A 27,660-nucleotide genomic window follows, 5' to 3' on the forward strand; every position below is an offset into this window, starting at 1 on the left:
TCCCATGGTGTTTAGACTTGCGTACTATTGTTTGTACAGATGAACGTGGTACCTCCAGGCGTTTGGAAATTGAGGTCAACAATTTATTTTCTGAGGTCTTGGCTGATTTATTTTTATTTTCCCATGATGTCAAGCAAAGAGGCACTGTTTGAAGGTAGGCCTTGAAATACAGTACATCCACAGGTACACCTACAATTGACTCAAATTATGTCAATTACCATATCAGAAGCTTCTAAAGCCATGACTTCATTTTCTGGAATTGTGATACAGTGGATTGTAAGTCTCTAAACAATTATTGGAAAACTTACTTGTGTCATGCACAAAGTAGATGTCCTAACAGACTTGCCAAAACTATAGTTTGTTAACAAGAAATTTGTGGAGTGGTTCAAAAACGAGTGTTAATGACTCCAACCTAAGTGTATGTAAACTTCTGACTTTAACTGTACATGTAACTATCTATTATCCAGTCTAACTTGGTGTCGTTGTAGAGCAGTGCTTCTCAATTATTTTCTGTTACGCCCCCCCCCTAGTAAGAAGTAAACATTTTGCGCCCCCCAACTCTCCGCCGCGACAGTAAATAGTATGATTTGTCTATAAAATTGTTAGAGTACACCTCTGCATAACATTGTATCCTTATTAACATTAAAGAAAATAAAAATAAAAAAAATAAAGAAATATAGATCAACTTACAACAAAGAATAACTTTATTAACATTGTTTTTTAGTCTGTAACAGAAAATACTTCAAGTGTATCAATTTGCCTGAAATGTAATTTAATTTTTTTTTAACTGTAATTGATTTTGACCATTTGAAACTGAAAAATAAATATAATCAATAAATAATAATACATTCAAATTGATCAGCAACATTAACTCAGGAGCACAATATATGAAACACTTTGACCTATAAAACAAAAATGAATAAAACAATTTGTGCTGATTTTTTAAAATCCAAATGAGGAAGTCAAGATTAATGGCTACAATGAGCACGTTTTGCAGAGCACAGCTTTTCGAAGCGGGGTTTGAAGCATGATACTGCAACCCTCAGCTCCTGCTCAATATTTAGCTGGGACCTGTACTTGGTCTTCAGTGCAGCAACAGCAGAGAAGCCAGTCTCACAAAGATAATATGTTGCAAAAGGAAGAAGAACGCCCATGGCCCTCTGCCCTAAGAGTGGATACTGCCTCTCTACACTCAGCCAGAATTCACTCAGTGTCTATAATGTGAACCTCAGTCTCAATGTGGAGTTAGACGTCATATCAATGAACTGGTCCTCCTCTGCAGAGCTGAAACCAGTTGAAGCTGGTGCATTGGAAGGATCTCTCACCCAGTCATATTGGGAACTGTTTTCAGGGAAGTACTTTTTAAAGAATCCCATCAGTGATGAAATATGCTCCTTAATATATGGAATCACTGAAGTGGCATCATAGTCAGTAGTGTCAACAAATTCATGCAGGTTCTCGAATGAATCAGTATTTCCTTCATCAAGTCACCTGCCCCACATTGCAAGTTTTCGAGTGAAAGAGCTGATCTTGTCTGAGACCTGAGGGAGGAGTTTATCTTTCCCTTGAAGCTGTAGATTTAGTTCATTTAGCTTTCCAAATATGTCACTCAGGTAGGCCAGTTTTGCCAGGAAGTTCTCATCACTACATTTTTCTGCGAGGTCATACTTGTGCTCCTGCTCCGAAAACATTCTTATCTGCTCTCTGAGTTCAAAAACTCTGGACAAGACATTTCCTCGTGACAGCCACCTTGCTTCACTGTGAAACAGCACAGCTTGATGTTCAGCTCCCATGTTCAGCTCCCATCTCCTCACAGATAGCAGAGAAGACTCTTGTTTTTAGTGGTCTGGTCTTTATAAAATTGACTACACCTACAATGTCAGGAAAGGTGCCTTGATGCCAGTGCTTCTCTGTGTATAACACAGTGTGTCCACTCAGCATTAGGTGAGGCCTTCTTGATGAGTCCCGAAGTCCTTTTCTCATCCCACTCTCATGCCATGGTCTGTGCATCATCACTGCAAACACCAATGCAGTTCTCCCACTTTAGCCCATTCTCAGTCAGGAAGCAGTCCAGCATTTTGAATAGCTCTTCAGCTGTGGCTCTGTCTCTGACATATTTACAAAAAAGTAGATCCACACACAGGGAGTTTGTCATGTCAAAACGTACATAAAGAGATAAACAAACAGTCTTTGTTGCTGTCAGTTGCTTCATCGAACTGTAAGGCAAAGCGTTTGTCTTTGAGTTTATGTACCAGCTGTTCTTTAAGATCGTTAGCAATGTCATTTATACGTCTGGCGACCGTGTCATTGGACAGAGGGATAGTTGTTATTTTTGCAGCACTTGCGTCATTCAGCAGGACAGAGACCAGGTCTAATGCTGCAGGCAGTATCAGCTCCTCTGCTATGGGGGTTGTTGCACTGAGCAATTTGGTACGCCACCTTATAGGATGCTAACAGTGCTCGCTGGTTTACTGAAGTAGAAATTCACAAAGCGGGACGATTGTTGGCAATATTCGGCACGTTTTCGCTGAACAAACTCAAGCGGCTTATCAGCGTGATTGGGGTGTAATGTCTTTAAGTGACGCCTTAATTTATTTGGCTTCATGCTGTCCGCTGCCAACATTTTTTTGACACAGTAAACATACCGGTCTTTCCTCGTCTCCCACCGTAGTCACAGTGACGACAAGCGCTACATACGCTTCATCATATATCCTCGTCTCCCACCGTAGTCACAGTGAAGACAAGCGCTACATACGCTTCCTCAAATCTCCTCGTCTCGCACCGTAGTCACAGTGAAGACAAGCGCTACATACGCTTCGTCATATCTCCTCGTCTCGCACCGTAGTCACAGTGAAGACAAGCGCTACATACGCTCCGTAATATCTCCTCGTCTCCCACAGTAGTCACAGTGAAGACAAGCGCTACATACGCTCCGTAATATCTCCTCGTCTCGCACCGTAGTCACAGTGAAGACAAGCGCTACATACGCTTCGTCATATCTCCTCGTCTCGCACCGTAGTCACAGTGAAGACAAGCGCTACATACGCTCCGTAATATCTCCTCGTCTCGCACCGTAGTCACAGTGAAGACAATCGCTACATACGCTTCGTCATATCTCCTCGTCTCCCACCGTAGTCACAGTGAAGCCAAGCGCTACATATGCTTCGTCATATCTCCTCGTCTCCCACCGTAGTCACAGTGAAGACAAGCGCTACATATGCTTCGTCATATCTCCTCGTCTCCCACAGTAGTCACAGTGAAGACAAGCGCTACATACGCTCCGTCATATCTCCTCGTCTCCCACCGTAGTCACAGTGAAGACAAGCTCTACATACGCTCCGTCATATCTCCTCGTCTCCCACCGTAGTCACAGTGAAGCCAAGCGCTACATATGCTTCGTCATATCTCCTCGTCTCCCACCGTAGTCACAGTGAAGACAAGCGCTACATACGCTCCGTCATATCTCCTCGTCTCCCACCGTAGTCACAGTGAAGACAAGCGCTACATATGCTTCGTCATATCTCCTCGTCTCCCACAGTAGTCACAGTGAAGACAAGCGCTACATACGCTTCGTCATATCTCCTTGTCTCCCACCGTAGTCACAGTGAAGACAAGCGCTACATACGATCCGTCATATCTCCTCGTCTCCCACAGTAGTCACAGTGAAGACAAGCGCTACATACGCTTCGTCATATCTCCTTGTCTCCCACCGTAGTCACAGTGAAGACAAGCGCTACATACGATCCGTCATATCTCCTCGTCTCCCACCGTAGTCACAGTGAAGACAAGCGCTACATACGCTCCGTCATATCTCCTCGTCTCCCACCGTAGTCACAGTGAAGCCAAGCGCTACATACGCTTCGTCATATCTCCTCGTCTCCCACCGTAGTCACAGTGAAGACAAGCGCTACATACGCTCCGTCATATTTCCTCGTCTCCCACCTTAGCCACAGTGAAGACAAGCGCTACATACGCTCCGTCATATCTCCTCGTCTCGCACCGTAGTCACAGTGAAGACAAGCGCTACATACGCTCCGTCATATCTCCTCGTCTCCCACCGTAGTCACAGTGAAGACAAGCGCTACATACGCTCCGTCATATCTCCTCGTCTCCCACCGTAGTCACAGTGAAGACAAGCACTACATACGCTTCGTCATATCTCCTCGTCTCCCACCGTAGTCACAGTGAAGACAAGCGCTACATACGGCTCCGTCATATCTCATCGTCTCCCACCGTAGTCACAGTGAAGACAAGCGCTACATACGCTCCGTCATATCTCCTCGTCTCCCACCGTAGTCGCAGTGAAGACAAGCGCTACATACGCTCCGTCATATCTCCTCGTCTCCCACCGTAGTCACAGTGAAGACAAGCGCTACATACGCTTCGTCAAATCTCCTCGTCTCGCACCGTAGTCACAGTGAAGACAAGCGCTACATACGCTTCGTCAAATCTCCTCGTCTCGCACCGTAGTCACAGTGAAGACAAGCGCTACATACGCTTCGTCATATCTCCTCGTCTCGCACCGTAGTCACAGTGAAGACAAGCGCTACATACGCTTCGTCATATCTCCTCGTCTCGCACCGTAGTCACAGTGAAGACAAGCGCTACATACCCTCCGTCATATCTCCTCGTCTCCCACCGTAGTCACAGTGAAGCCAAGCGCTACATATGCTTCGTCATATCTCCTCGTCTCCCACCGTAGTCACAGTGAAGCCAAGCGCTACATATGCTTCGTCATATCTCCTCGTCTCCCACCGTAGTCACAGTGAAGACAAGCGCTACATACGCTTCGTCATATCTCCTTGTCTCCCACCGTAGTCACAGTGAAGACAAGCGCTACATACGCTTCGTCATATCTCCTCGTCTCCCACCGTAGTCACAGTGAAGACAAGCACTACATACGCTTTGTCATATCTCCTCGTCTCCCACCGTAGTCACAGTGAAGACAAGCGCTACATACGCTCCGTCATATCTCCTCGTCTCCCACCTTAGTCACAGTGAAGACAAGCGCTACATACGCTTTGTCATATCTCCTCGTCTCCCACCGTAGTCACAGTGAAGACAAGCGCTACATACGCTCCGTCATATCTCCTCGTCTCCAACCGTAGTCACAGTGAAGACAAGCGCTACATACGCTTCGTCATATCTCCTCGTCTCGCACCGTAGTCACAGTGAAGACAAGCGCTACATACACTCCGTCATATCTCCTCGTCTCCCACCGTAGTCACAGTGAAGACAAGCGCTACATATGCTTCGTCATATCTCCTCGTCTCCCACAGTAGTCACAGTGAAGACAAGCGCTACATACGCTTCGTCATATCTCCTTGTCTCCCACCGTAGTCACAGTGAAGACAAGCGCTACATATGATCCGTCATATCTCCTCGTCTCCCACCGTAGTCACAGTGAAGACAAGCACTACATACGCTTTGTCATATCTCCTCGTCTCCCACCGTAGTCACAGTGAAGACAAGCGCTACATACGCTCCGTCATATCTCCTCGTCTCCCACCGTAGTCACAGTGAAGACAAGCGCTACATATGCTTTGTCATATCTCCTCGTCTCCCACCGTAGTCACAGTGAAGATAAGCGCTACATACGCTTCGGCATATTTCCTCGTCTCCCACCTTAGCCACAGTGAAGACAAGCGCTACATACGCTCCGTCATATCTCCTCGTCTCCCACCTTAGTCACAGTGAAGACAAGCGCTACATACGCTTCGTCATATCTCCTCGTCTCCCACCGTAGTCACAGTGAAGACAAGCGCTACATACGCTCCGTCATATCTCCTCATCTCCCACCGTAGTCACAGTGAAGACAAGCGCTACATACGCTTCGTCATATCTCCTCGTCTCGCACCGTAGTCACAGTGAAGACAAGCGCTACATACGCTCCGTCATATCTCCTCGTCTCCCACCGTAGTCACAGTGAAGACAAGCGCTACATATGCTTCGTCATATCTCCTCGTCTCCCACAGTAGTCACAGTGAAGACAAGCGCTACATACGCTTCGTCATATCTCCTCGTCTCCCACAGTAGTCACAGTGAAGACAAGCGCTACATACGCTTCGTCATATCTCCTTGTCTCCCACCGTAGTCACAGTGAAGACAAGCGCTACATACGCTCCGTCATATCTCCTCGTCTCCCACCGTAGTCACAGTGAAGACAAGCGCTACATACGCTTCGTCATATCTCCTCGTCTCCCACCGTAGTCACAGTGAAGACAAGCACTACATACGCTTTGTCATATCTCCTCGTCTCCCACCGTAGTCACAGTGAAGACAAGCGCTACATACGCTCCGTCATATCTCCTCGTCTCCCACCTTAGTCACAGTGAAGACAAGCGCTACATACGCTCCATCATATCTCCTCGTCTCCCACCTTAGTCACAGTGAAGACAAGCGCTACATACGCTTTGTCATATCTCCTCGTCTCCCACCGTAGTCACAGTGAAGACAAGCGCTACATACGCTCCGTCATATCTCCTCGTCTCCCACCGTAGTCACAGTGAAGACAAGCGCTACATACGCTATCTCGTCATATCTCCTCGTCTCCCACCGTAGTCACAGTGAAGACAAGCGCTACATACGTGATATCTCCTCGTCTCCCACCGTAGTCACAGTGAAGACAAGCGCTACATACGCTCCGTCATATCTCCTCGTCTCCCACCGTAGTCACAGTGAAGACAAGCGCTACATACGCTCCGTCATATCTCCTCGTCTCCCACCGTAGTCACAGTGAAGACAAGCGCTACATACGCTCCGTCATATCTCCTCGTCTCCCACCGTAGTCACAGTGAAGACAAGCGCTACATACGCTCCGTCATATCTCCTCGTCTCCCACCGTAGTCACAGTGAAGACAAGCGCTACATACGCTCCGTCATATCTCCTCGTCTCCACCGTCACAGTGACAGTGAAGACAAGCGCTACATACGCTCCGTCATATCTCCTCGTCTCCACCGTAGTCACAGTGAAGACAAGCGCTACATACCTATATCTCCTCGTCTCCCACCGTAGTCACAGTGAAGACAAAGCGCTACATATGCCCTCCGTCATATCTCCTCGTCTCCCACCGTAGTCACAGTGAAGCCAAGCGCTACATACGCTTCGTCATATCTCCTCGTCTCCCACCGTAGTCACAGTGACAAGCGCTACATACGTCATATCTCCTCGTCTCCCACCGTAGTCACAGTGAAGACAAGCGCTACATACGCTCCGTCATATCTCCTCGTCTCCCACCGTAGTCACAGTGAAGACAAGCATACATACGCAGTGAAGACAAGCGTTCCGTCATATCTCCTCGTCTCCCACCTAGTCACAGTGAAGACAAGCGCTACATACGCTCCGTCATATCTCCTCGTCTCCCACCTTAGTCACAGTGAAGACAAGCGCTACATACGCTTCGTCATATCTCCTCGTCTCCCACCGTAGTCACAGTGAAGACAAGCGCTACATACGCTCCGTCATATCTCCTCGTCTCCCACCGTAGTCACAGTGAAGACAAGCGCTACATACGCTCCGTCATATCTCCTCGTCTCCCACCGTAGTCACAGTGAAGACAAGCGCTACATACGCTCTCATATCTCCTCGTCTCCCACCGTAGTCACAGTGAAGACAAGCGCTACATACGCTCCGTCATATCTCCTCGTCTCCCACAGTAGTCACAGTGAAGACAAGCGCTACATACGCTCGTCATATCTCCTCCCACCGTAGTCACAGTGAAGACAAGCGCTACATACGCTCCGTCATATCTCCTCGTCTCCCACCGTAGTCACAGTGAAGACAAGCGCTACATACGCTTCCGTCATATCTCCTCGTCTCCCACCTCCCACCGTAGTCTCCTTAGTGAAGACAAGCGCTACACCGTCCTATCTCCTCGTCTCCCACCGTGAAGTGAAGACAAGCGCTACATACGCTCCGTCATATCTCCTCGTCTCCCACCGTAGTCACAGTGAAGACAAGCGCTACATACGCTCCGTCATATCTCCTCGTCTCCCACCGTAGTCACAGTGAAGACAAGCGCTACATACGCTCCGTCATATCTCCTCGTCTCCCACCGTAGTCACAGTGAAGACAAGCGCTACATACGCTCCGTCATATCTCCTCGTCTCCCACCGTAGTCACAGTGAAGACAAGCGCTACATACGTCATATCTCCTCGTCTCCCACCGTAGTCACAGTGAAGACAAGCGCATACGCTTCGTCATATCTCCTTGTCTCCCACCGTCACAGTGATCTCCTCGTCTCCCACCGTAGTCACAGTGAAGACAAGCGCTACATACGCTATTTCTCGTCATATCTCCTCGTCTCCCACCGTAGTCACAGTGAAGACAAGCGCTACATACTCTCCGTCATATCTCCTCGTCTCCCACCGTAGTCACAGTGAAGACAAGCGCTACATACGCTCCGTCATATCTCCTCGTCTCCCACCTTAGTCACAGTGAAGACAAGCGCTACATACGCTCCGTCATATCTCCTCGTCTCCCACCGTAGTCACAGTGAAGACAAGCGCTACATACGCTTTGTCATATCTCCTCGTCTCCCACCGTAGTCACAGTGAAGACAAGCGCTACATACGCTCCGTCATATCTCCTCGTCTCCCACCGTAGTCACAGTGAAGACAAGCGCTACATACGCTCCGTCATATCTCCTCGTCTCCCACCGTAGTCACAGTGAAGACAAGCGCTACATACGCTCCGTCATATCTCCTCGTCTCCCACCGTAGTCACAGTGAAGACAAGCGCTACATACGCTCCGTCATATCTCCTCGTCTCCCACCGTAGTCACAGTGAAGACAAGCGCTACATACGCTTCGTCATATCTCCTCGTCTCCCACCGTAGTCACAGTGAAGACAAGCGCTACATACGCTCCGTCATATCTCCTCGTCTCCCACCGTAGTCACAGTGAAGACAAGCGCTACATACGCTCCGTCATATCTCCTCGTCTCCCACCGTAGTCACAGTGAAGACAAGCGCTACATACGCTTCGTCATATCTCCTTGTCTCCCACCGTAGTCACAGTGAAGACAAGCGCTACATACGCTTCGTCATATCTCCTCGTCTCCCACCGTAGTCACAGTGAAGACAAGCACTACATACGCTTTGTCATATCTCCTCGTCTCCCACCGTAGTCACAGTGAAGACAAGCGCTACATACGCTCCGTCATATCTCCTCGTCTCCCACCTTAGCCACAGTGAAGACAAGCGCTACATACGCTTCGTCATATCTCCTCGTCTCCCACCGTAGTCACAGTGAAGACAAGCGCTACATACGCTCCGTCATATCTCCTCGTCTCCCACCTTAGCCACAGTGAAGACAAGCGCTACATACGCTCCATCATATCTCCTCGTCTCCCACCTTAGTCACAGTGAAGACAAGCGCTACATACGCTTCGTCATATCTCCTCGTCTCCCACCGTAGTCACAGTGAAGACAAGCGCTACATACGCTCCGTCATATCTCCTCGTCTCCCACCGTAGTCACAGTGAAGACAAGCGCTACATACGCTTCGTCATATCTCCTCGTCTCGCACCGTAGTCACAGTGAAGACAAGCGCTACATACGCTCCGTCATATCTCCTCGTCTCCCACCGTAGTCACAGTGAAGACAAGCGCTACATATGCTTCGTCATATCTCCTCGTCTCCCACAGTAGTCACAGTGAAGACAAGCGCTACATACGCTTCGTCATATCTCCTTGTCTCCCACCGTAGTCACAGTGAAGACAAGCGCTACATACGCTCCGTCATATCTCCTCGTCTCCCACCGTAGTCACAGTGAAGACAAGCGCTACATATTTCGCTTTGTCATATCTCCTCGTCTCCCACCGTAGTCACAGTGAAGACAAGCGCTACATACTCTCCGTCATATCTCCTCGTCTCCCACCGTAGTCACAGTGAAGCCAAGCGCTACATACGCTCCGTCATATCTCCTCGTCTCCGACCTTAGTCACAGTGAAGACAAGCGCTACATACGCTCGTCATATCTCCTCGTCTCCCACCGTAGTCACAGTGAAGACAAGCGCTACATACGCTCCGTCATATCTCCTCGTCTCCCACCGTAGTCACAGTGAAGACAAGCGCTACATACGCTCCGTCATATCTCCTCGTCTCCACCGTAGTCACAGTGAAGACAAGCGCTACATACGCTTCGTCATATCTCCTCGTCTCCCACCGTAGTCACAGTGAAGACAAGCGCTACATACGCTCCGTCATATCTCCTCGTCTCCCACCGTAGTCACAGTGAAGACAAGCGCTACATACGCTTCGTCATATCTCCTACGTCTCCTCACCGTAGTCACAGTGAAGACAAGCGCTACATACTCTCCGTCATATCTCCTCGTCTCCCACCGTAGTCACAGTGAAGCCAAGCGCTACATACGCTCCGTCATATCTCCTCGTCTCCCACCGTAGTCACAGTGAAGACAAGCGCTACATACGCTCCGTCATATCTCCTCGTCTCCCACCGTAGTCACAGTGAAGACAAGCGCTACATACGCTTCGTCATATCTCCTCGTCTCCCACCGTAGTCGCAGTGAAGACAAGCGCTACATACGCTCATCATATCTCCTCGTCTCCCACCGTAGTCGCAGTGAAGACAAGCGCTACATACGCTCCGTCATATCTCCTCGTCTCCCACCGTAGTCGCAGTGAAGACAAGCGCTACATACGCTCCGTCATATCTCCTCGTCTCCCACCGTAGTCACAGTGAAGACAAGCGCTACATACGCTCGTCAAATCTCCTCGTCTCCCACCGTAGTCACAGTGAAGACAACGCTACATACGCTCCGTCATATCTCCTCGTCTCCCACCGTAGTCGCAGTGAAGACAAGCGCTACATACGCTCCGTCATATCTCCTTGTCTCCCACCGTAGTCGCAGTGAAGACAAGCGCTACATACGCTCCGTCATATCTCCTCGTCTCCCATCGTAGTCACAGTGAAGACAAGCGCTACATACGCTTCGTCATATCTCCTCGTCTCCCACAGTAGTCACAGTGAAGACAAGCGCTACATACGCTTCGTCATATCTCCTTGTCTCCCACCGTAGTCACAGTGAAGACAAGCGCTACATACGCTCCTTCATATCTCCTCGTCTCCCACCGTAGTCACAGTGAAGACAAGCGCTACATACGCTTCGTCATATTTCCTCGTCTACGCTCCGTCATATCTCCTCGTCTCCCACCGTAGTCACAGTGAAGCCAAGCGCTACATACTCTCCGTCATATCTCCTCGTCTCCCACCGTAGTCACAGTGAAGCCAAGCGCTACATACGCTCCGTCATATCTCCTCGTCTCCCACCGTAGTCACAGTGAAGACAAGCGCTACATACGCTCCGTCATATCTCCTCGTCTCCCACCGTAGTCACAGTGAAGACAAGCGCTACATACGCTCCGTCATATCTCCTCGTCTCCCACCGTAGTCACAGTGAAGACAAGCGCTACATACGCTCCGTCATATCTCCTCGTCTCCCACCGTAGTCGCAGTGAAGACAAGCGCTACATACGCTCCGTCATATCTCCTCGTCTCCCACCGTAGTCACAGTGAAGACAACGCTACATACGCTCCGTCATATCTCCTCGTCTCCCACCGTAGTCACAGTGAAGACAAGCGCTACATACGCTCCGTCATATCTCCTCGTCTCCCACCGTAGTCGCAGTGAAGACAAGCGCTACATACGCTTCTCAAATCTCCTCGTCTCCCACCGTAGTCACAGTGAAGACAACCGCTACATACGCTCCGTCATATCTCCTCGTCTCCCACCGTAGTCGCAGTGAAGACAAGCGCTACATACGCTCCGTCATATCTCCTCGTCTCCCACCGTAGTCACAGTGAAGACAAGCGCTACATACGCTCCGTCATATCTCCTCGTCTCCCACCGTAGTCACAGTGAAGACAAGCGCTACATACGCTCCGTCATATCTCCTCGTCTCCCACCGTAGTCACAGTGAAGACAAGCGCTACATACGCTTCGTCATATCTCCTCGTCTCCCACCGTAGTCACAGTGAAGACAAGCGCTACATACGCTCCGTCATATCTCCTCGTCTCCCACCGTAGTCGCAGTGAAGACAAGCGCTACATACGCTCCGTCATATCTCCTCGTCTCCCACCGTAGTCGCAGTGAAGACAAGCGCTACATACGCTCCGTCATATCTCCTCGTCTCCCACCGTAGTCACAGTGAAGACAAGCGCTACATACGCTCCGTCAAATCTCCTCGTCTCCCACCGTAGTCACAGTGAAGACAACCGCTACATACGCTCCGTCATATCTCCTCGTCTCCCACCGTAGTCACAGTGAAGACAAGCGCTACATACGCTCCGTCATATCTCCTTGTCTCCCACCGTAGTCGCAGTGAAGACAAGCGCTACATACGCTCCGTCATATCTCCTCGTCTCCCACCGTAGTCACAGTGAAGACAAGCGCTACATACGCTTCGTCATATCTCCTCGTCTCCCACAGTAGTCACAGTGAAGACAAGCGCTACATACGCTTCGTCATATCTCCTTGTCTCCCACCGTAGTCACAGTGAAGACAAGCGCTACATACGCTCCTTCATATCTCCTCGTCTCCCACCGTAGTCACAGTGAAGACAAGCGCTACATACGCTCATATTTCCTCGTCTACGCTCCGTCATATCCTCGTCTCCCACCGTAGTCACAGTGAAGCCAAGCGCTACATACTCTCCGTCATATCTCCTCGTCTCCCACCGTAGTCACAGTGAAGCCAAGCGCTACATACGCTCCGTCATATCTCCTCGTCTCCCACCGTAGTCACAGTGAAGACAAGCGCTACATACGCTCCGTCATATCTCCTCGTCTCCCACCGTAGTCACAGTGAAGACAAGCGCTACATACGCTCCGTCATATCTCCTCGTCTCCCACCGTAGTCGCAGTGAAGACAAGCGCTACATACGCTCCGTCATATCTCCTCGTCTCCCACCGTAGTCACAGTGAAGACAAGCGCTACATACGCTCCGTCATATCTCCTCGTCTCCCACCGTAGTCACAGTGAAGACAACCGCTACATACGCTCCGTCATATCTCCTCGTCTCCCACCGTAGTCACAGTGAAGACAAGCGCTACATACGCTCCGTCATATCTCCTCGTCTCCCACCGTAGTCACAGTGAAGACAAGCGCTACATACGCTTCGTCAAATCTCCTCGTCTCCCACCGTAGTCACAGTGAAGACAAGCGCTACATACGCTCCGTCATATCTCCTCGTCTCCCACCGTAGTCACAGTGAAGACAAGCGCTACATACGCTCCGTCATATCTCCTCGTCTCCCACCGTAGTCACAGTGAAGACAAGCGCTACATACGCTCCGTCATATCTCCTCGTCTCCCACCGTAGTCACAGTGAAGACAAGCGCTACATACGCTTCATCATATCTCCTCGTCTCCCACCGTAGTCACAGTGAAGACAAGCGCTACATACGCTTCGTCATATCTCCTCGTCTCGCACCGTAGTCACAGTGAAGACAAGCGCTACATACGCTTCGTCATATCTCCTCGTCTCGCACCGTAGTCACAGTGAAGACAAGCGCTACATACCCTCCGTCATATCTCCTCGTCTCCCACCGTAGTCACAGTGAAGCCAAGCGCTACATATGCTTCGTCATATCTCCTCGTCTCCCACCGTAGTCACAGTGAAGACAAGCGCTACATACGCTTCGTCATATCTCCTCGTCTCCCACCGTAGTCACAGTGAAGACAAGCGCTACATACGCTCATATCTCCTCGTCTCCCACCGTAGTCACAGTGAAGACAAGCGCTACATACGCTTTGTCATATCTCCTCGTCTCCCACCGTAGTCACAGTGAAGACAAGCGCTACATACGCTCCGTCATATCTCCTCGTCTCCCACCTTAGCCACAGTGAAGACAAGCGCTACATACGCTCGTCATATCTCCTCGTCTCGCACCGTAGTCACAGTGAAGACAAGCGCTACATATGCTCCGTCATATCTCCTCGTCTCCCACCGTAGTCACAGTGAAGCCAAGCGCTACATATGCTTCGTCATATCTCCTCGTCTCCCACCGTAGTCACAGTGAAGACAAGCGCTACATACGCTTTGTCATATCTCCTCGTCTCCCACCGTAGTCACAGTGAAGACAAGCGCTACATACGCTCCGTCATATCTCCTCGTCTCCCACCGTAGTCACAGTGAAGACAAGCGCTACATACGCTTCGTCATATCTCCTCGTCTCCCACCGTAGTCACAGTGAAGACAAGCGCTACATACGCTCCGTCATATCTCCTCGTCTCCCACCGTAGTCACAGTGAAGACAAGCGCTACATACGCTCCGTCATATCTCCTCGTCTCCCACCGTAGTCACAGTGAAGACAAGCGCTACATACGCTCCGTCATATCTCCTCGTCTCCCACCGTAGTCACAGTGAAGACAAGCGCTACATACGCTTTGTCATATCTCCTTGTCTCCCACCGTAGTCACAGTGAAGACAAGCACTACATACGCTTCGTCATATCTCCTCGTCTCCCACCGTAGTCACAGTGAAGACAAGCGCTACATACGCTCCGTCATATCTCCTCGTCTCCCACCGTAGTCACAGTGAAGACAAGCGCTACATACGCTCCGTCATATCTCCTCGTCTCCCACCGTAGTCACAGTGAAGACAAGCGCTACATACGCTCCGTCATATCTCCTCGTCTCCCACCTTAGTCACAGTGAAGATAAGCGCTACATACGCTTCGTCATATTTCCTCGTCTACGCTCCGTCATATCTCCTCGTCTCCCACCGTAGTCACAGTGAAGACAAGCGCTACATACGCTCCGTCATATCTCCTCGTCTCCCACCGTAGTCACAGTGAAGACAAGCGCTACATACGCTTCGTCATATCTCCTTGTCTCCCACCGTAGTCACAGTGAAGACAAGCGCTACATACGCTCCGTCATATCTCCTCGTCTCCCACCGTAGTCACAGTGAAGACAAGCGCTACATACGCTCCGTCATATCTCCTCGTCTCCCACCGTAGTCACAGTGAAGACAAGCGCTACATACGCTCCGTCATATCTCCTCGTCTCCCACCGTAGTCACAGTGAAGACAAGCGCTACATACGCTCCGTCATATCTCCTCGTCTCCCACCGTAGTCACAGTGAAGACAAGTGCTACATACGCTCCGTCATATCTCCTCGTCTCCCACCGTAGTGACAGTGAAGACAAGCGCTACATACGCTTCGTCATATCTCCTCGTCTCCCACCGTAGTCACAGTGAAGACAAGCGCTACATACGCTTCGTCATATCTCCTCGTCTCCCACCGTAGTCACAGTGAAGACAAGCGCTACATACGCTTCGTCATATCTCCTCGTCTCCCACCGTAGTCACAGTGAAGACAAGCGCTACATACGCTCCGTCATATCTCCTCGTCTCCCACCGTAGTCACAGTGAAGACAAGCGCTACATACGCTCCGTCATATCTCCTCGTCTCCCACCGTAGTCACAGTGAAGACAAGCGCTACATACGCTCCGTCATATCTCCTCGTCTGCCACCGTCGTCACAGTGAAGACAAGCGCTACATACGCTTCGTCATATCTCCTCGTCTCCCACCGTAGTCACAGTGAAGACAAGCGCTACATACGCTCCGTCATATCTCCTCGTCTCCCACCGTAGTCACAGTGAAGACAAGCGCTACATACGCTCCGTCATATCTCCTCGTCTCCCACCGTAGTCACAGTGAAGACAAGCGCTACATACGCTCCGTCATATCTCCTCGTCTCCCACCGTAGTCACAGTGAAGACAAGCGCTACATACGCTTCGTCATATCTCCTCGTCTCCCACCGTAGTCACAGTGAAGACAAGCGCTACATACGCTTCGTCATATCTCCTCGTCTCCCACCGTAGTCACAGTGAAGACAAGCGCTACATACGCTTCGTCATATCTCCTCGTCTCCCACCGTAGTCACAGTGAAGACAAGCGCTACATACGCTTCGTCATATCTCCTCGTCTCCCACCGTAGTCACAGTGAAGACAAGCGCTACATACGCTCCGTCATATTTCCTCGTCTTAGCTTTCGGGAGACTTACATTTGTCTCATTATCTCCGTCTCTCTCCGCCTTTCTTTACAGCCCTGTTAAATATTTTTCCATGGTGTCTGTTACGGGTTTGTTATCTGCACCTCATATCTCCTGCTCTGTGCTGTGTGCTCTTGTTCGGTGCAAAAAAAACCTACTCCCTGCTGCAAAAAAAGCATGTTCCCCGGGGTCACCCCTGGCATCGCTCCAAGCCCCCCCAGGGTGGCGCACCCACTATTTGAGAAGGACTGTTGTGGAACAACGTGTGTGTGTTAGTCTCACTTTGTATCGTTGTAGAGCAGGGCCATGTAACAGTCTGAGCGAGGTGCGTAGACGTAGAGGAAGAGAGACAGGTAGACTACTACAGCCAGTGTGAGGAGCAACACCTTGACGGACAGGCACGTCCTCACAAACACCACCACACCTAGCATGGCCAGCAGGCAGCAGTACAGGTAATACTGTGGGGAGGGGGGGTATGGACAGACAGACAGACACAGATGGGAGAGAGGGAGAGAAGAGAAAGAGAAAAATATATTGATATTACCAATTACCGATAATAGGCCCAAGTGTAGTTTTATGCACTGTGTGACAAGTGTATCCATTACACTACATGCAAATGCAGATTGGTTGATTGGAACTTACAGGGACGGTGTACAGGTTGAGGTTCTGTAGTTGTGATGTGTTGTACGAGTTGGAGGCACAGTTGTCTCCAGGTAGAAAGAACTGGGGGGTGAAAAACACAATGGGTGTGTGTATCTGTCAGAGTGTGCCAATGTACATGGATTTATATAGTTGTGCGTATGTGTGTGTGTGCTGACTCACAAAGTTCAGTATGGCCATAAGCAAGGTGATGAGTAGACAAAGGCAGACCAGCAGTAAACGTGCCGCAGGCCTTGTGGCCACTCCTTGCGACAGCGACGTCACCCACTGTAGACTGAGAGGGATTTTAGAGCGCCATCTCTAAAAACACCCACACAGACAATACCTGGTTAGAAATGTTCAAGAGAAACATGCAGCTAGGGTTGAGCCGTCGTTGGGGTTAGGTTTAGTGTTACCTTGAGGTGTCCCGTGCAGACCACAGAGAGAAGCAACACTAGAACAGGGAAGGTGACACCATACGACACAGCCATGTGAAAGTTTCTGGGAGAGAGAGAGAGAGAGAGAGAGAGAGAGAGAGAGAGAGAGAGAGAGAGAGAGAGAATGAGAGAAAGAGCGAGAGCAATGAAATTAAGTCTCAATTTCTCTCCATTCGGTCCTCAGGCCCTCGACACCTCGCCCCCCCCACCTCTCCTTTTATCTGGATGTTGTTTGTGGTTGATGCTCACAGTTAGTGCAAAACGCAAATTCCCTTTTTCTTCCGTTCTCTGCTCCATTTGCATGAGTTTGCATTGTGACGTTGGCATTTGCATCAAAACAGCAGTATGTGTTTGGGTTTTTGTGTGTGCATAATGTGCGTTGAAAGGTTTTTGTACCTCACGCACACGGGATACTCACTTCTCGGAGACGAGCATTTGGACAGTAAACAGAGACACGAAGATGAGAGCCATGCAGCCTACTGACTGGTGTAGACCTTTGACCTCTGAGAGACGAAACTGCAACACACACACAACAGACAACACCATTAGCCTATATCATTACACAGACAACACACAACCCTATAATACCAAACACAACTCAGATATAATTCCCACTAATAAATTAGTCACAACAACAGGTACACCACCATTACATCAGATACACCGAACTAACACAACAGTCAGTCATAATAGGTTTGGAAATGTCATGTCATTAATATAGCTGTCAGTGCTGCCGAAACTGCAATCAAGTTTGACAGAAGGGAGTCCGCCCTATGTTCCCTCAGCCCTATGTTCCCTCAGCCCTATGTTCCCTCAGCCCTGTGTTCCCTCAGCCCTGTGTTCCCTCAGCCCTATGTTCCCTCAGCCCTATGTTCCCTCAGCCCTATGTTCCCTCAGCCCTATGTTCCCTCAGCCCTATGTTCCCTCAGCCCTATGTTCCCTCAGCCCTATGTTCCCTCAGCCCTATGTTCCCTCAGCCCTGTGTTCCCTCAGCCCTATGTTCCCTCAGCCCTATGTTCCCTCAGGATCCAATGAACCAATTCCAATCAAAATAGGCTCAAATGCTTATTGTTATAATGTAGAACATGCAGATTATTTCATGTAAGGATATGGGACCTACTGAACATGTTCAATCACTATGTCAATATTACAGCGGCCCGCATTGCATTTCCAGAAGAAGAAAAAAATGGATCTCAGCATCTACTCAACACATTTATATAATGATTGGATCAAATGTGTCAACTCATATGGCCTAGGACCTACTGAAATATTGAATCACTGGTGACGACATGAAGTTGGAAAATGGCTCTCCCTCCCATTTGGTTTGACGACCCCTGGTTTAGAAGTTAGACCTGAGGGAACATGGGGCTGAGGGAACATAGGGCTGAGGGAATTGCCATGGGCTTCATTTCAAATTCATAAAAGACACACCCTCGTCCACTGATCCTCGCCTTATGCCCTTGGGGGAATCCCCGTGGCGATATTTGTCGTCAGTCCAAATGATTAGCCAAGCAAGGGAAGTTTGCAACATAAGCCCTCAGCCCTCGTTTTTAATGGAGTTTGAGTGTCCATTTATGTTCCCTTCGGGGCCCGAAACGCCCCATATTTCAATTTGCGATGATTGTAAATCCGCAAAGAAAAGTCTGCCAAAACTTAAAACCTCAACATCAATATGGAGTCAACATACAAGTGTAAGTAAAAACTATTGTAAATAAGTTACAAATTGTGCTACTAATGCATAAACATGTTTCGTAAAAGTAATGATGTTTTTGTTTGGTTAGCTTTTGGAAATTGTAGAAATCAAACATTTTCCTTCTTCAAAAGTTCCAGCTAAGCAGGCGAACGTTAGGTAGCTAATTAATTTGCTAGCTTTCATACAGTAGGCATATATTAATAATGATATAGTTAATAAAAGTAGACATGCAATCATAATTGACTGCCGCTGTCACATTCTGACCATTATTTGCTCTGGCCTGGTTTAGATCTTATCTGTCGGAAAGATACCAGTTTGTCTCTGTGAATGGTTTGTCCTCTGACAAATCAACTGTAAATTTCGGTGTTCCTCAAGGTTACGTTTTAGGACCACTTTTGTTTTCACTATATATTTTACCTCTTGGGGATGTCATTCGAAAACATAATGTTAACTTTATGGATGGCTGCAAACTTTCTACTTTTAAACTCGGACAAAACAGAGATGATTGTTCTAGGTCCCAAGAAACAAAGAGATCCTCTGTTGAATCTGACAATTAATCTTAATGGTTGTACAGTCGCCTCAAATAAAACTGTGAAGGACCTCGGCGTTACTCTGGACCCTGATCTCTCTTTTGAAGAACATATCAAGACCATTTCAAGGACAATTTTTCCATCTACGTAACATTGCAAAAATCAGAAACTTTCTGTCCAAAATGATGCAGAAAAATGTATCCATGCTTTTGTCACTTCTAGGTTAGACTACTGCAATGCTCTACTTTACGGCTACCCGGATAAAGTACTAAATAAATTCAGTTAGTGCTAAATACGGCTGCTAGAATCCTGACTAGAAACAAAAAAATGTATCATATTACTCCAGTGCTAGCCTCCCTACACTGGCTTCCTGTCAAGGCAAGGGCTGATTTCAAGGTTTTACTGCTAATCTACAAAGCATTACATGGGCTTGCTCCTACCTATCTCTCTGATTTGGTCCTGCCGTACATACCTACACGTACGCTACGGTCACAAGACGCAGGCCTCCTAATTGTCCCTAGAATTTCTAAGCAAACAGCTGGAGGCAGGGCTTTCTCCTATAGAGCTCAATTTTTATGGAATGGTCTGCCTACCCATGTAAGAGACGCAAACTCGGTCTCAACCTTTAAGTCTTTACTGAAGACTCATCTCTTCAGTGGGTCATATGATTGAGTGTAGTCTGGCCCAGGAGTGGGAAGGTGAACGGAAAGGCTCTTGAGCAACGAACCGCCCTTGCTGTCTCTGCCTGGCCGGTTCCCCTCTTTCCACTGGGATTCTCTGCCTCTAACCCTATTACAGGGGCTGAGTCACTGGCTTACTGGGGCTCTTTCATACCGTCCCAGGGAGGGGTGCGTCACTTGAGTGGATTGAGTCACTGATGTGATCTTCCTGTCTGGGTTGGTGCCCCCTTGGGTTGTGCTGTGGCGGAGATTTTTGTGGGCTATACTCGGCCTTGTCTCAGGATGGTAAGTTGGTGGTTGAAGATATCCCTCTAGTGGTGTGGAGGCTGTGCTTTGGCAAAGTGGGTGGGGTTATATCCTTCCTGTTTGGCCCTGTCCGGAGTGTCCTCGGATGGGGCCACAGTGTCTCCTGACCTCTCCTGTCTCAGCCTCCAGTATTTATGCTGCAGTAGTTTATGTGTCGGGGGCTAGGGTCAGTTTGTTATATCTGGAGTACTTCTCCTGTCCTATTCAGTGTCCTGTGTGAATTTAAGTGTGCTCTCTCTAATTCTCTCATTCTCACTTTCTTTATCTCGGAGGACCTGAGCCCTAGGACCATGCCACAGGACTACCTGACATGATGACTTCTTGCTGTCCCCAGTCCACCTGGCCGTGCTGCTGCTCCAGTTCCAACTGTTCTGCCTTATTATTATTGGACCATGCTGGTCATTTATGAACATTTGAACATCTCGGCCATGTTCTGTTATAATCTCCAGCCGGCACAGCCAGAAGAGGACTGGCCACCCCACATAGCCTGGTTCCTCTCTAGGTTTCTTCCTAGGTTTTGGCATTTCTAGGGAGTTTTTCCTAGCCACCGTGCTTCTACACCTGCATTGCTTGCTGTTTGGGGTTTTAGGCTGGGTTTCTGTACAGCACTTTGAGATATCAGCTGATGTACGAAGGGCTATATATATATATACATTTGATTTGATTTGATTTGCTTGTTTTGTTTCTATGTTTCGTTTGGTCAGGATGTGATATGAGTGGGCATTCTATGTTGCATGTCTAGTTAGTCTGTTTCTATGTGTTCTGGCCTGATATGGTTCTCAATCAGTGGCAGGTGTTTGTCTTGTCTCTGATTGGGAACCATATTTCGGTAGCCTGTTTTGTATATTGGTTCGTGGGTTATTGTCTATGTGATGTTGCATGTTTGCACTCCGTTTTGATAGCGGTTATTTTGTTATTTTGTTAGTTTGTTTAGGGTACTTCGTGTTTTTTCATTTTTCATTAAAAATATGTATTCACAGTCGCGCATATAAAGCACCCACAAGCTACCAGTGGTTGAAAACACAGTGGGATGACGAATTTCGGTCCATTAAAAATAATAATTCCTTCCTCCCTCCCTCGCCCCTTGCCCTGTAAGTGTATACTCGTCACACGTCATGAAACGTTATCAGAAGTGTCCACTTAATTTGAGGGCTGAGGGGGAGAGGGTGTGTCTGTTAAGTGTTTGAAATGCAGCCATGATCCTGACAGATGAGATATTAGCCAAACGGGACCTGTATTGGCATCAGGGCTAGTGATTTCGCAGTCCGTACATTAAAAGAAAAAGTTAACCCAGACCTCTCCTTAACCAGTTTCAACTGAGATTGTTCATTATGAACTGTACTTGCTAGCTTAGTTCGTTGTTAGCTCGCTGCTCACTAGCTTGATAAAACAGTTCTGGCAATATTTTTGTCAGATAGCCAAATTGTACAGTCAGCATTTTGTCTAAATTGATCCTCATACAATAACCAAACGATTGGATAAACAAATAATTTGTGGGTTCTATATAGAACCACAAAGTGTACTGTGTACTGTAATACCAGACCGTAATACCAGACCGATCACAACATACGACACAGACATTAACACCACACTTCAAAAGACAAATCTAACACACAGACATGTCACAAAACACAACTATTACACAACAAATGAAAAACAGCAGCATTAAAACTCCCACCTGTTTCTCCAGCTTTAGGTCATTGAATAACAGCGTGAAGCAGTTCAGCTTCTTTTCTCTCCGCCTGTGATAGATAGAATAAGAGAAGAGAGGAGACATATAGTGGAGAAAATAACTGAAAACAACAAAGATCTTACAGATATGGAAAAACACTTACCCTGCACCGTCAATAGTATCTAACGACCCTCTTATGCCGTCGTCCAGGACCTGACTGGTACTAAGGAGGTATTATTTTGATTAATTATTTAAAATGACACTTGTACAACAATTGGAGAATAATTCTAAGTAAAATGGAAATGCATGTTTACCTGCTGGAATCGGTCTGAGTAGGTGGTCTATCCTACCCACACACACACACACACACACACACACACACACACACACACACACACACACACACACACACACACACACACACACACACACACACACACACACACACACACACACACAAAATCAAATATTATTTGTCACATGTGCCGAATACAACCTTACAGTGAAATGCTTACTTACTAGCCCTTAAGAAACAATGAAGTTTTAAGAAAAATAACTGTTAAGAAAGTATTAACTAAAATAAACTGAAGTAAAATAAACAGAAAATAAGAAAATATACACATTAAATAACAGTAGCGAGGCTATTGGTCACTGCAAAAAGTCTGGGTAGCCATTTGATTAGCTGTTCAGTAGTCTTATGGCTTGGGGGTAGAAGCTGTTAAGAAGCCTTTCGGACCTAGACTTGGCGCTCCGTTACCGCTTGCCGTGCGGTAGCAGAGAGAACAGTCTATGACTAGGGTGGCTGGAGTCTTTGACATTTTTTAGGGCCTTCCTCTGACACCGCCTAGTATAGAGTTCCTGGATGGCAGGAAGCTTGGCCCCAGTGATGTACTGAGCTGTATGCACTACCCTCTGTAGTGCCTTGTGGTCGGAGACTGAGCAGTTCCCATACCAGGTGGTGATGTGACCAGTCAGGATTCTCTCTATGGTGCAGCTGTCAAACATTTTGAGGATCTGAGGACCCATGCCAAATCTTTTCAGTCTCCTGAGGGGGAAAAGGTGTTGTTGTGCCCTCTTCATGATGATCTTTGTGTGTTTGGACCATGATAGTTTGTTGATGATGTGGACACCAAGGAACTTGAAGCTCTCAACCCGCTCCACTACAGCCCCGTCGATGAGGATGGGGGCGTGCTTGGTTCTCCTTTACCTGTAGTCTACGATTATCTCCTTTGTATTGATCACGTTGAAGGAGAGGTTGTTATCTTGGCACCACACTACCAGGCTGTCTCATTGTTGTCGGTGATGAGGCCTACCACTCTTGTGTCGTCGTTAAACTTAATGATAGTGTCGGTCATGCTTGGCCATGCAGTCATGGGTGAACAGGGAGCCCCAGGATCCTTCGCTTCGTCATGAGCTTTGAGGGCACTATGGTGTTGAACGCTGAGCTGTAGACAACGAATAGCATTCTCCCGTAGGTGTTCCTTTTGTCCAGTTGGGAAAGGGCAGTGTGGAGTGCAATACAGATTGCGTCATCTGTGGATCTGTTGGGGAGCTATGCAAATTGGAGTGGGTCTAGCGTTTCTGGGAATGTTGTTGACGTGAGCCATAACCAGCCTTTCAAAGCACTTCATGGCTACAGACGTGAGTGCTACAGGTCGGTAGTCATTTCAGCGGGTAACTTTGGTGTTCTCGGGCACAGGGACTATGATGGTCTGCTTGAAAGATGTTGGTATTACAGACTCGTCAGGGACAGGTTGAAAATGTCAGTGAAGACACTTGCCAGTTGGTCAGCGCATGCTCGCAGTACACGTCCTTGTAATCGATCTGGCCCTGCGGCCTTGTGAATGTTGACCTGTTTAAAGGTCTTACTCACATCAGCTACGGAGAGCGTGATCTCACAGTCGTCCGGAACACCTGGTGCTCTCATGCATGCCTCAGTGTTGCTTCCCTCGAAGCGAGCACAGAAGTTATTTAGCTCGTCTGGTAGGCTCGTGTCACTGGGCTACTTGCAGCTGTGCTTTCCTTTGTAGTCCGTAATAGTTTGCAAGCCCTGCCACAACTGGCGAGTGTCGAAGCCGGTGATGTACGATTCGATCTTAGTCCTGTATTGACCTTTGCCTGTTTGATGGTTCGTCGGACGGCATAGCGGGATTTCTTATAAGCGTCCGGGTTAGAGTCCCCACTCCTTGAAAGCGGCAGCTCTACCCTTTAGCTCAGTGCAGATGTTGCCTGTATTCCATGGCTTCTGGTTTGGGTATGTACGTACGGTCATTGTGGGGACGACGTCATCAATGCACTTATTGATGAAGCCAGTGACTGATGTGGTGTACTCCTCAATGCCATCGGAAGAATCCCGGAACATATTCCAGTGTGTGCTAGCAAACCAGTCCTGTAGCTTAGCATCTGCATCATCTGATCACTTCCGTATTGTGCGAGTAACTGCTACTTCCTGCTTTAGTGTTTTCGTGTAAGCAGGAATCAGGAGGACAGAGTTATGGTCAGATTTGCCAAATGGAGGGCGAGGGAGAGCTTTGTACGCATCTCTGTGTGTTTCGTAAAGGTGGTCTAGAGTTTTTTTCCCCCTCTGATTGTAACACACACACACACAATGTTCGAGTTCACTCTGAATATCTACGATTAAACTCTGCCAATATTGAAAGATTGACAGAAGTGAAAAAAGAGAGAAAATACTTTTGTGAACATTGTTAGGATTGCTAAGGCAATATGTTCATGAAAGGCATAAGAACGAGTGGGAGAAAGATTTAGGGTGTCTGTATTTGTGAAAGTATGTCATGCATGTGTGTGTAATAGGAGAAGGTAGAAGGGATTAACAGGGTCGTGTTCATTAGGGAACACAATCGTTTTAAAATGAGTGTTTCTTGTTGGACAAGTCCAAGTGAGTTTACTTCCATTTGGTGCCTTATGACCCTGGTATGTGACTTACTTAGGAATATGAGTGGGTGGGATTTGATATGGGGAGTGTGTTTGTGAAAGTTTGTCATGCATGTTGGCATGATTCTGTGTGAATGGCATAAGTGTGGATCAGCGTTGAGTACGTGTGTATGCGTGTCTGAGTGAGAACAGAGAAGGTAGGCGGGGTCAACAGGTACATTACTCACTGCGGATGGCTGTGATTGATTCGTGCTGGTGCAGGTCGGGTTGATTGGCAGCTGGGTGGGTGTGGCCTCAGGATTGCTGAGGTCAGAGAATGGACAGATGGTCTGCCAGGACTGCAGGTACTGAGACATCCTCACCGAGGCTCGCTGCTTATGACCACTGACCGTCAGGATGTTTGTCTGGAACACATGCAAACATCAGGGATGCAGGTATGTACACTAGGGCTGACCCCATTTAGTTGACTGGTTGATCGTTTGGTCGATAGGCTGTTCGTCGACAGAAATGTTATTAGCCGAACAGTCTAAAATATATACAGTATATCTTTTCTTTTTGGCACATGAGGCAACAGTGATTCACGCCTGTCTCAGTGGACGCCTGTCTCAGTGGACGCCTGTCTCAGTGGAGGCCGTGGGGATGGCACACCAGTATCACCAGTAGTATATTTACCGTTAATTCTCATAATTTCTAATCTACAATGTTTTTTTGGTTATGGTAATTTCTGTTAATACATTCAGTATATTATTATTACAGTCTTTTACCGTTCTCATTGTCGGAGTGGACACGTTGTTTGCGGCCCGCACAACCTTTAGGCTACACTTGTGAGGAACAAGTTTTTGTTTAATTCATCCATTTCGGAATTGACAATTTGTTCATTGTCGTTTGTTTGTAGCCCTCCTGTCAATGTCGAGTAAGGACACACACTTGGCCACACTTGGCCTGCGCACAAATGTAGGCCTATAAATGTGCCCATATGGGGATCTGATAGTATTTCTGATTGTCTAAACTCACCACCACTGTGAAACTTCACCTCAAACAGCAAGTAAACAAAGTCTGTTTTTACATCCATTGAGAATGACAATACTTCCTCAATGTAGCCTATTTGAAAAATCTTTCCAGCTCTCTTTCAATAGAGTGAAATGGAGAGAGAAGTGTAACGCTCTGATCCGGTGGAAACCTCATAAAATAGGCCTAACTGTCTTTCTGGAGCTCACTGGAGCGGAAACTCTGAGAGCCCAGAATATTTAATACAACTTTGCAAGTTTGCTAGCACAGCTTCAACCTCAGTTGTTGTTGATACAACGTTTCAAGTTCCTTGCAGGCAGGCCAGGCTGAGCCAATTTGATTTATAGGATATTTATTTTTATCAGGTTATTTTCTACTTGCAGGTGGCAATGTTTTTATTTGTTGGCTTTATGTAGACTATTTTACATAGTTGGAAATGGCAACAGAAGTTACTTTCAGAATTTAGATTTTGATATATGAAGACTTTGTTATAAATTAAATGTAACTGTTCCATGAAAATGTGCATATAAAAATCATAACTGGCACACAGATTGGTAAAAACGGTAAGATAAATTGCCACTCCAAATGGAAAAGGTTGCCGACCCCTGGTGTAGCCTATTAGGAACGTAACAGCAGAATCGCCCCGCAGCAACAGGAGGAAGAGAGTCGGGAAAAGGTCTTTTTTCTTCTGGTTAGGCTTGATCTCTGGCTCCCTCCAGTCATTTGTGTGTCTTAATGATTTAATCACACTGCACACACACACACACACACAAACGTCAGGGATGCACGCACACACACACACACACACACACACACACACACACACACACACACACACACACACACACACACACACACACACACACACACACACACACACACACACACACACACACACACACACACACACACACACACACATCAGTGATGCATGCACACACACACATGCTGAAACATGTACACACACATCATTTTTGTACAGGTGCAGGCATCTAAGAGAATTTAAATGCGTACATACACACACACACAGATACAAGGATAGACTTTCTAAAACATGCACATTGCACACACCTTTTCCTTCCTCTTAGAGGTGGTGTCTTCCTTATGGGGGTCGATCACCAGGTAGGTTTTCCTCCCCTTTAGCAGAGCATCCCGGCTTCCCCCGTCAGTGTCCTCCATTTGGTACACCCCAGCTAAGTGTCCCAGTGTCTCCTCTGTGATGTGGACACGCCTTGGGTGGGTAACATTGCAAATAGAAATGTAATGATTAGAACTGGCACAATTCTTTATTCTGTATGGCAAACAATCATATTTGTTTTATGTAAGGTGTTTCTATCTGAATGATCTGTTAAATTGTGCATTGCCTCCTGAACACACACTTGCAAAAGGTATATTTGCGTAAAGATATCACACACAAACATAATAAGACATGTATAACACGTCTATTACACATTTACAATAACACGTGTATGTCATCTTATTACACATTTATAACAGTTTATAACACAGATTATAACACAAGCAAATGCATTTCCTGGTTCCTTACCCTGGCATGCCCCCAGACTCCATATGGTTGGCCAGAGTCACGTCATGTGACCAGACGTCGTACTGCCACTTTTGTAGACCAATCACGCCACAGAGAACGTTGCCGGAGTGCACACCCACTCTCATACTGATCTCCACACCAGTAGCCTCCCGTAGTTTACTACAGGACATGACGTGGTTATAACCATCAAACCAATGTCATACAGATTGTGTTCAACTATTTTTGCATT

The 27,660-nt window shown here is 47.7% G+C and overlaps 1 protein-coding gene across 5 annotated transcripts in view; it reads right to left on the reverse strand.

The window, feature by feature from the left end:
- The window catches only part of LOC118392752 (adenylate cyclase type 4-like), a 53,819-nt gene that overhangs the window by 16,839 nt on the left and 9,320 nt on the right, over positions 1-27,660 (reverse strand). For all 5 annotated transcript variants that reach the window (XM_052459972.1, XM_052459971.1, XM_052459976.1 and 2 more), the window contains 11 exons: positions 27,432-27,590; positions 26,957-27,116; positions 25,105-25,281; positions 22,300-22,331; positions 22,149-22,208; positions 21,992-22,055; positions 17,523-17,620; positions 17,084-17,168; positions 16,851-16,988; positions 16,671-16,751; positions 16,311-16,486 (listed from right to left, as the gene is read on the reverse strand). In XM_052459972.1, coding sequence (XP_052315932.1) covers positions 16,311-16,486; positions 16,671-16,751; positions 16,851-16,988; positions 17,084-17,168; positions 17,523-17,620; positions 21,992-22,055; positions 22,149-22,208; positions 22,300-22,331; positions 25,105-25,281; positions 26,957-27,116; positions 27,432-27,590 — 1,230 coding nt within the window. The remainder of the gene's footprint in view (positions 1-16,310; positions 16,487-16,670; positions 16,752-16,850; positions 16,989-17,083; positions 17,169-17,522; positions 17,621-21,991; positions 22,056-22,148; positions 22,209-22,299; positions 22,332-25,104; positions 25,282-26,956; positions 27,117-27,431; positions 27,591-27,660) is intronic.

Source organism: Oncorhynchus keta, chromosome 13 (assembly GCF_023373465.1).
Source record: "Oncorhynchus keta strain PuntledgeMale-10-30-2019 chromosome 13, Oket_V2, whole genome shotgun sequence".
In the NCBI taxonomy this organism is placed as follows: Eukaryota; Metazoa; Chordata; class Actinopteri; order Salmoniformes; family Salmonidae; genus Oncorhynchus; species Oncorhynchus keta.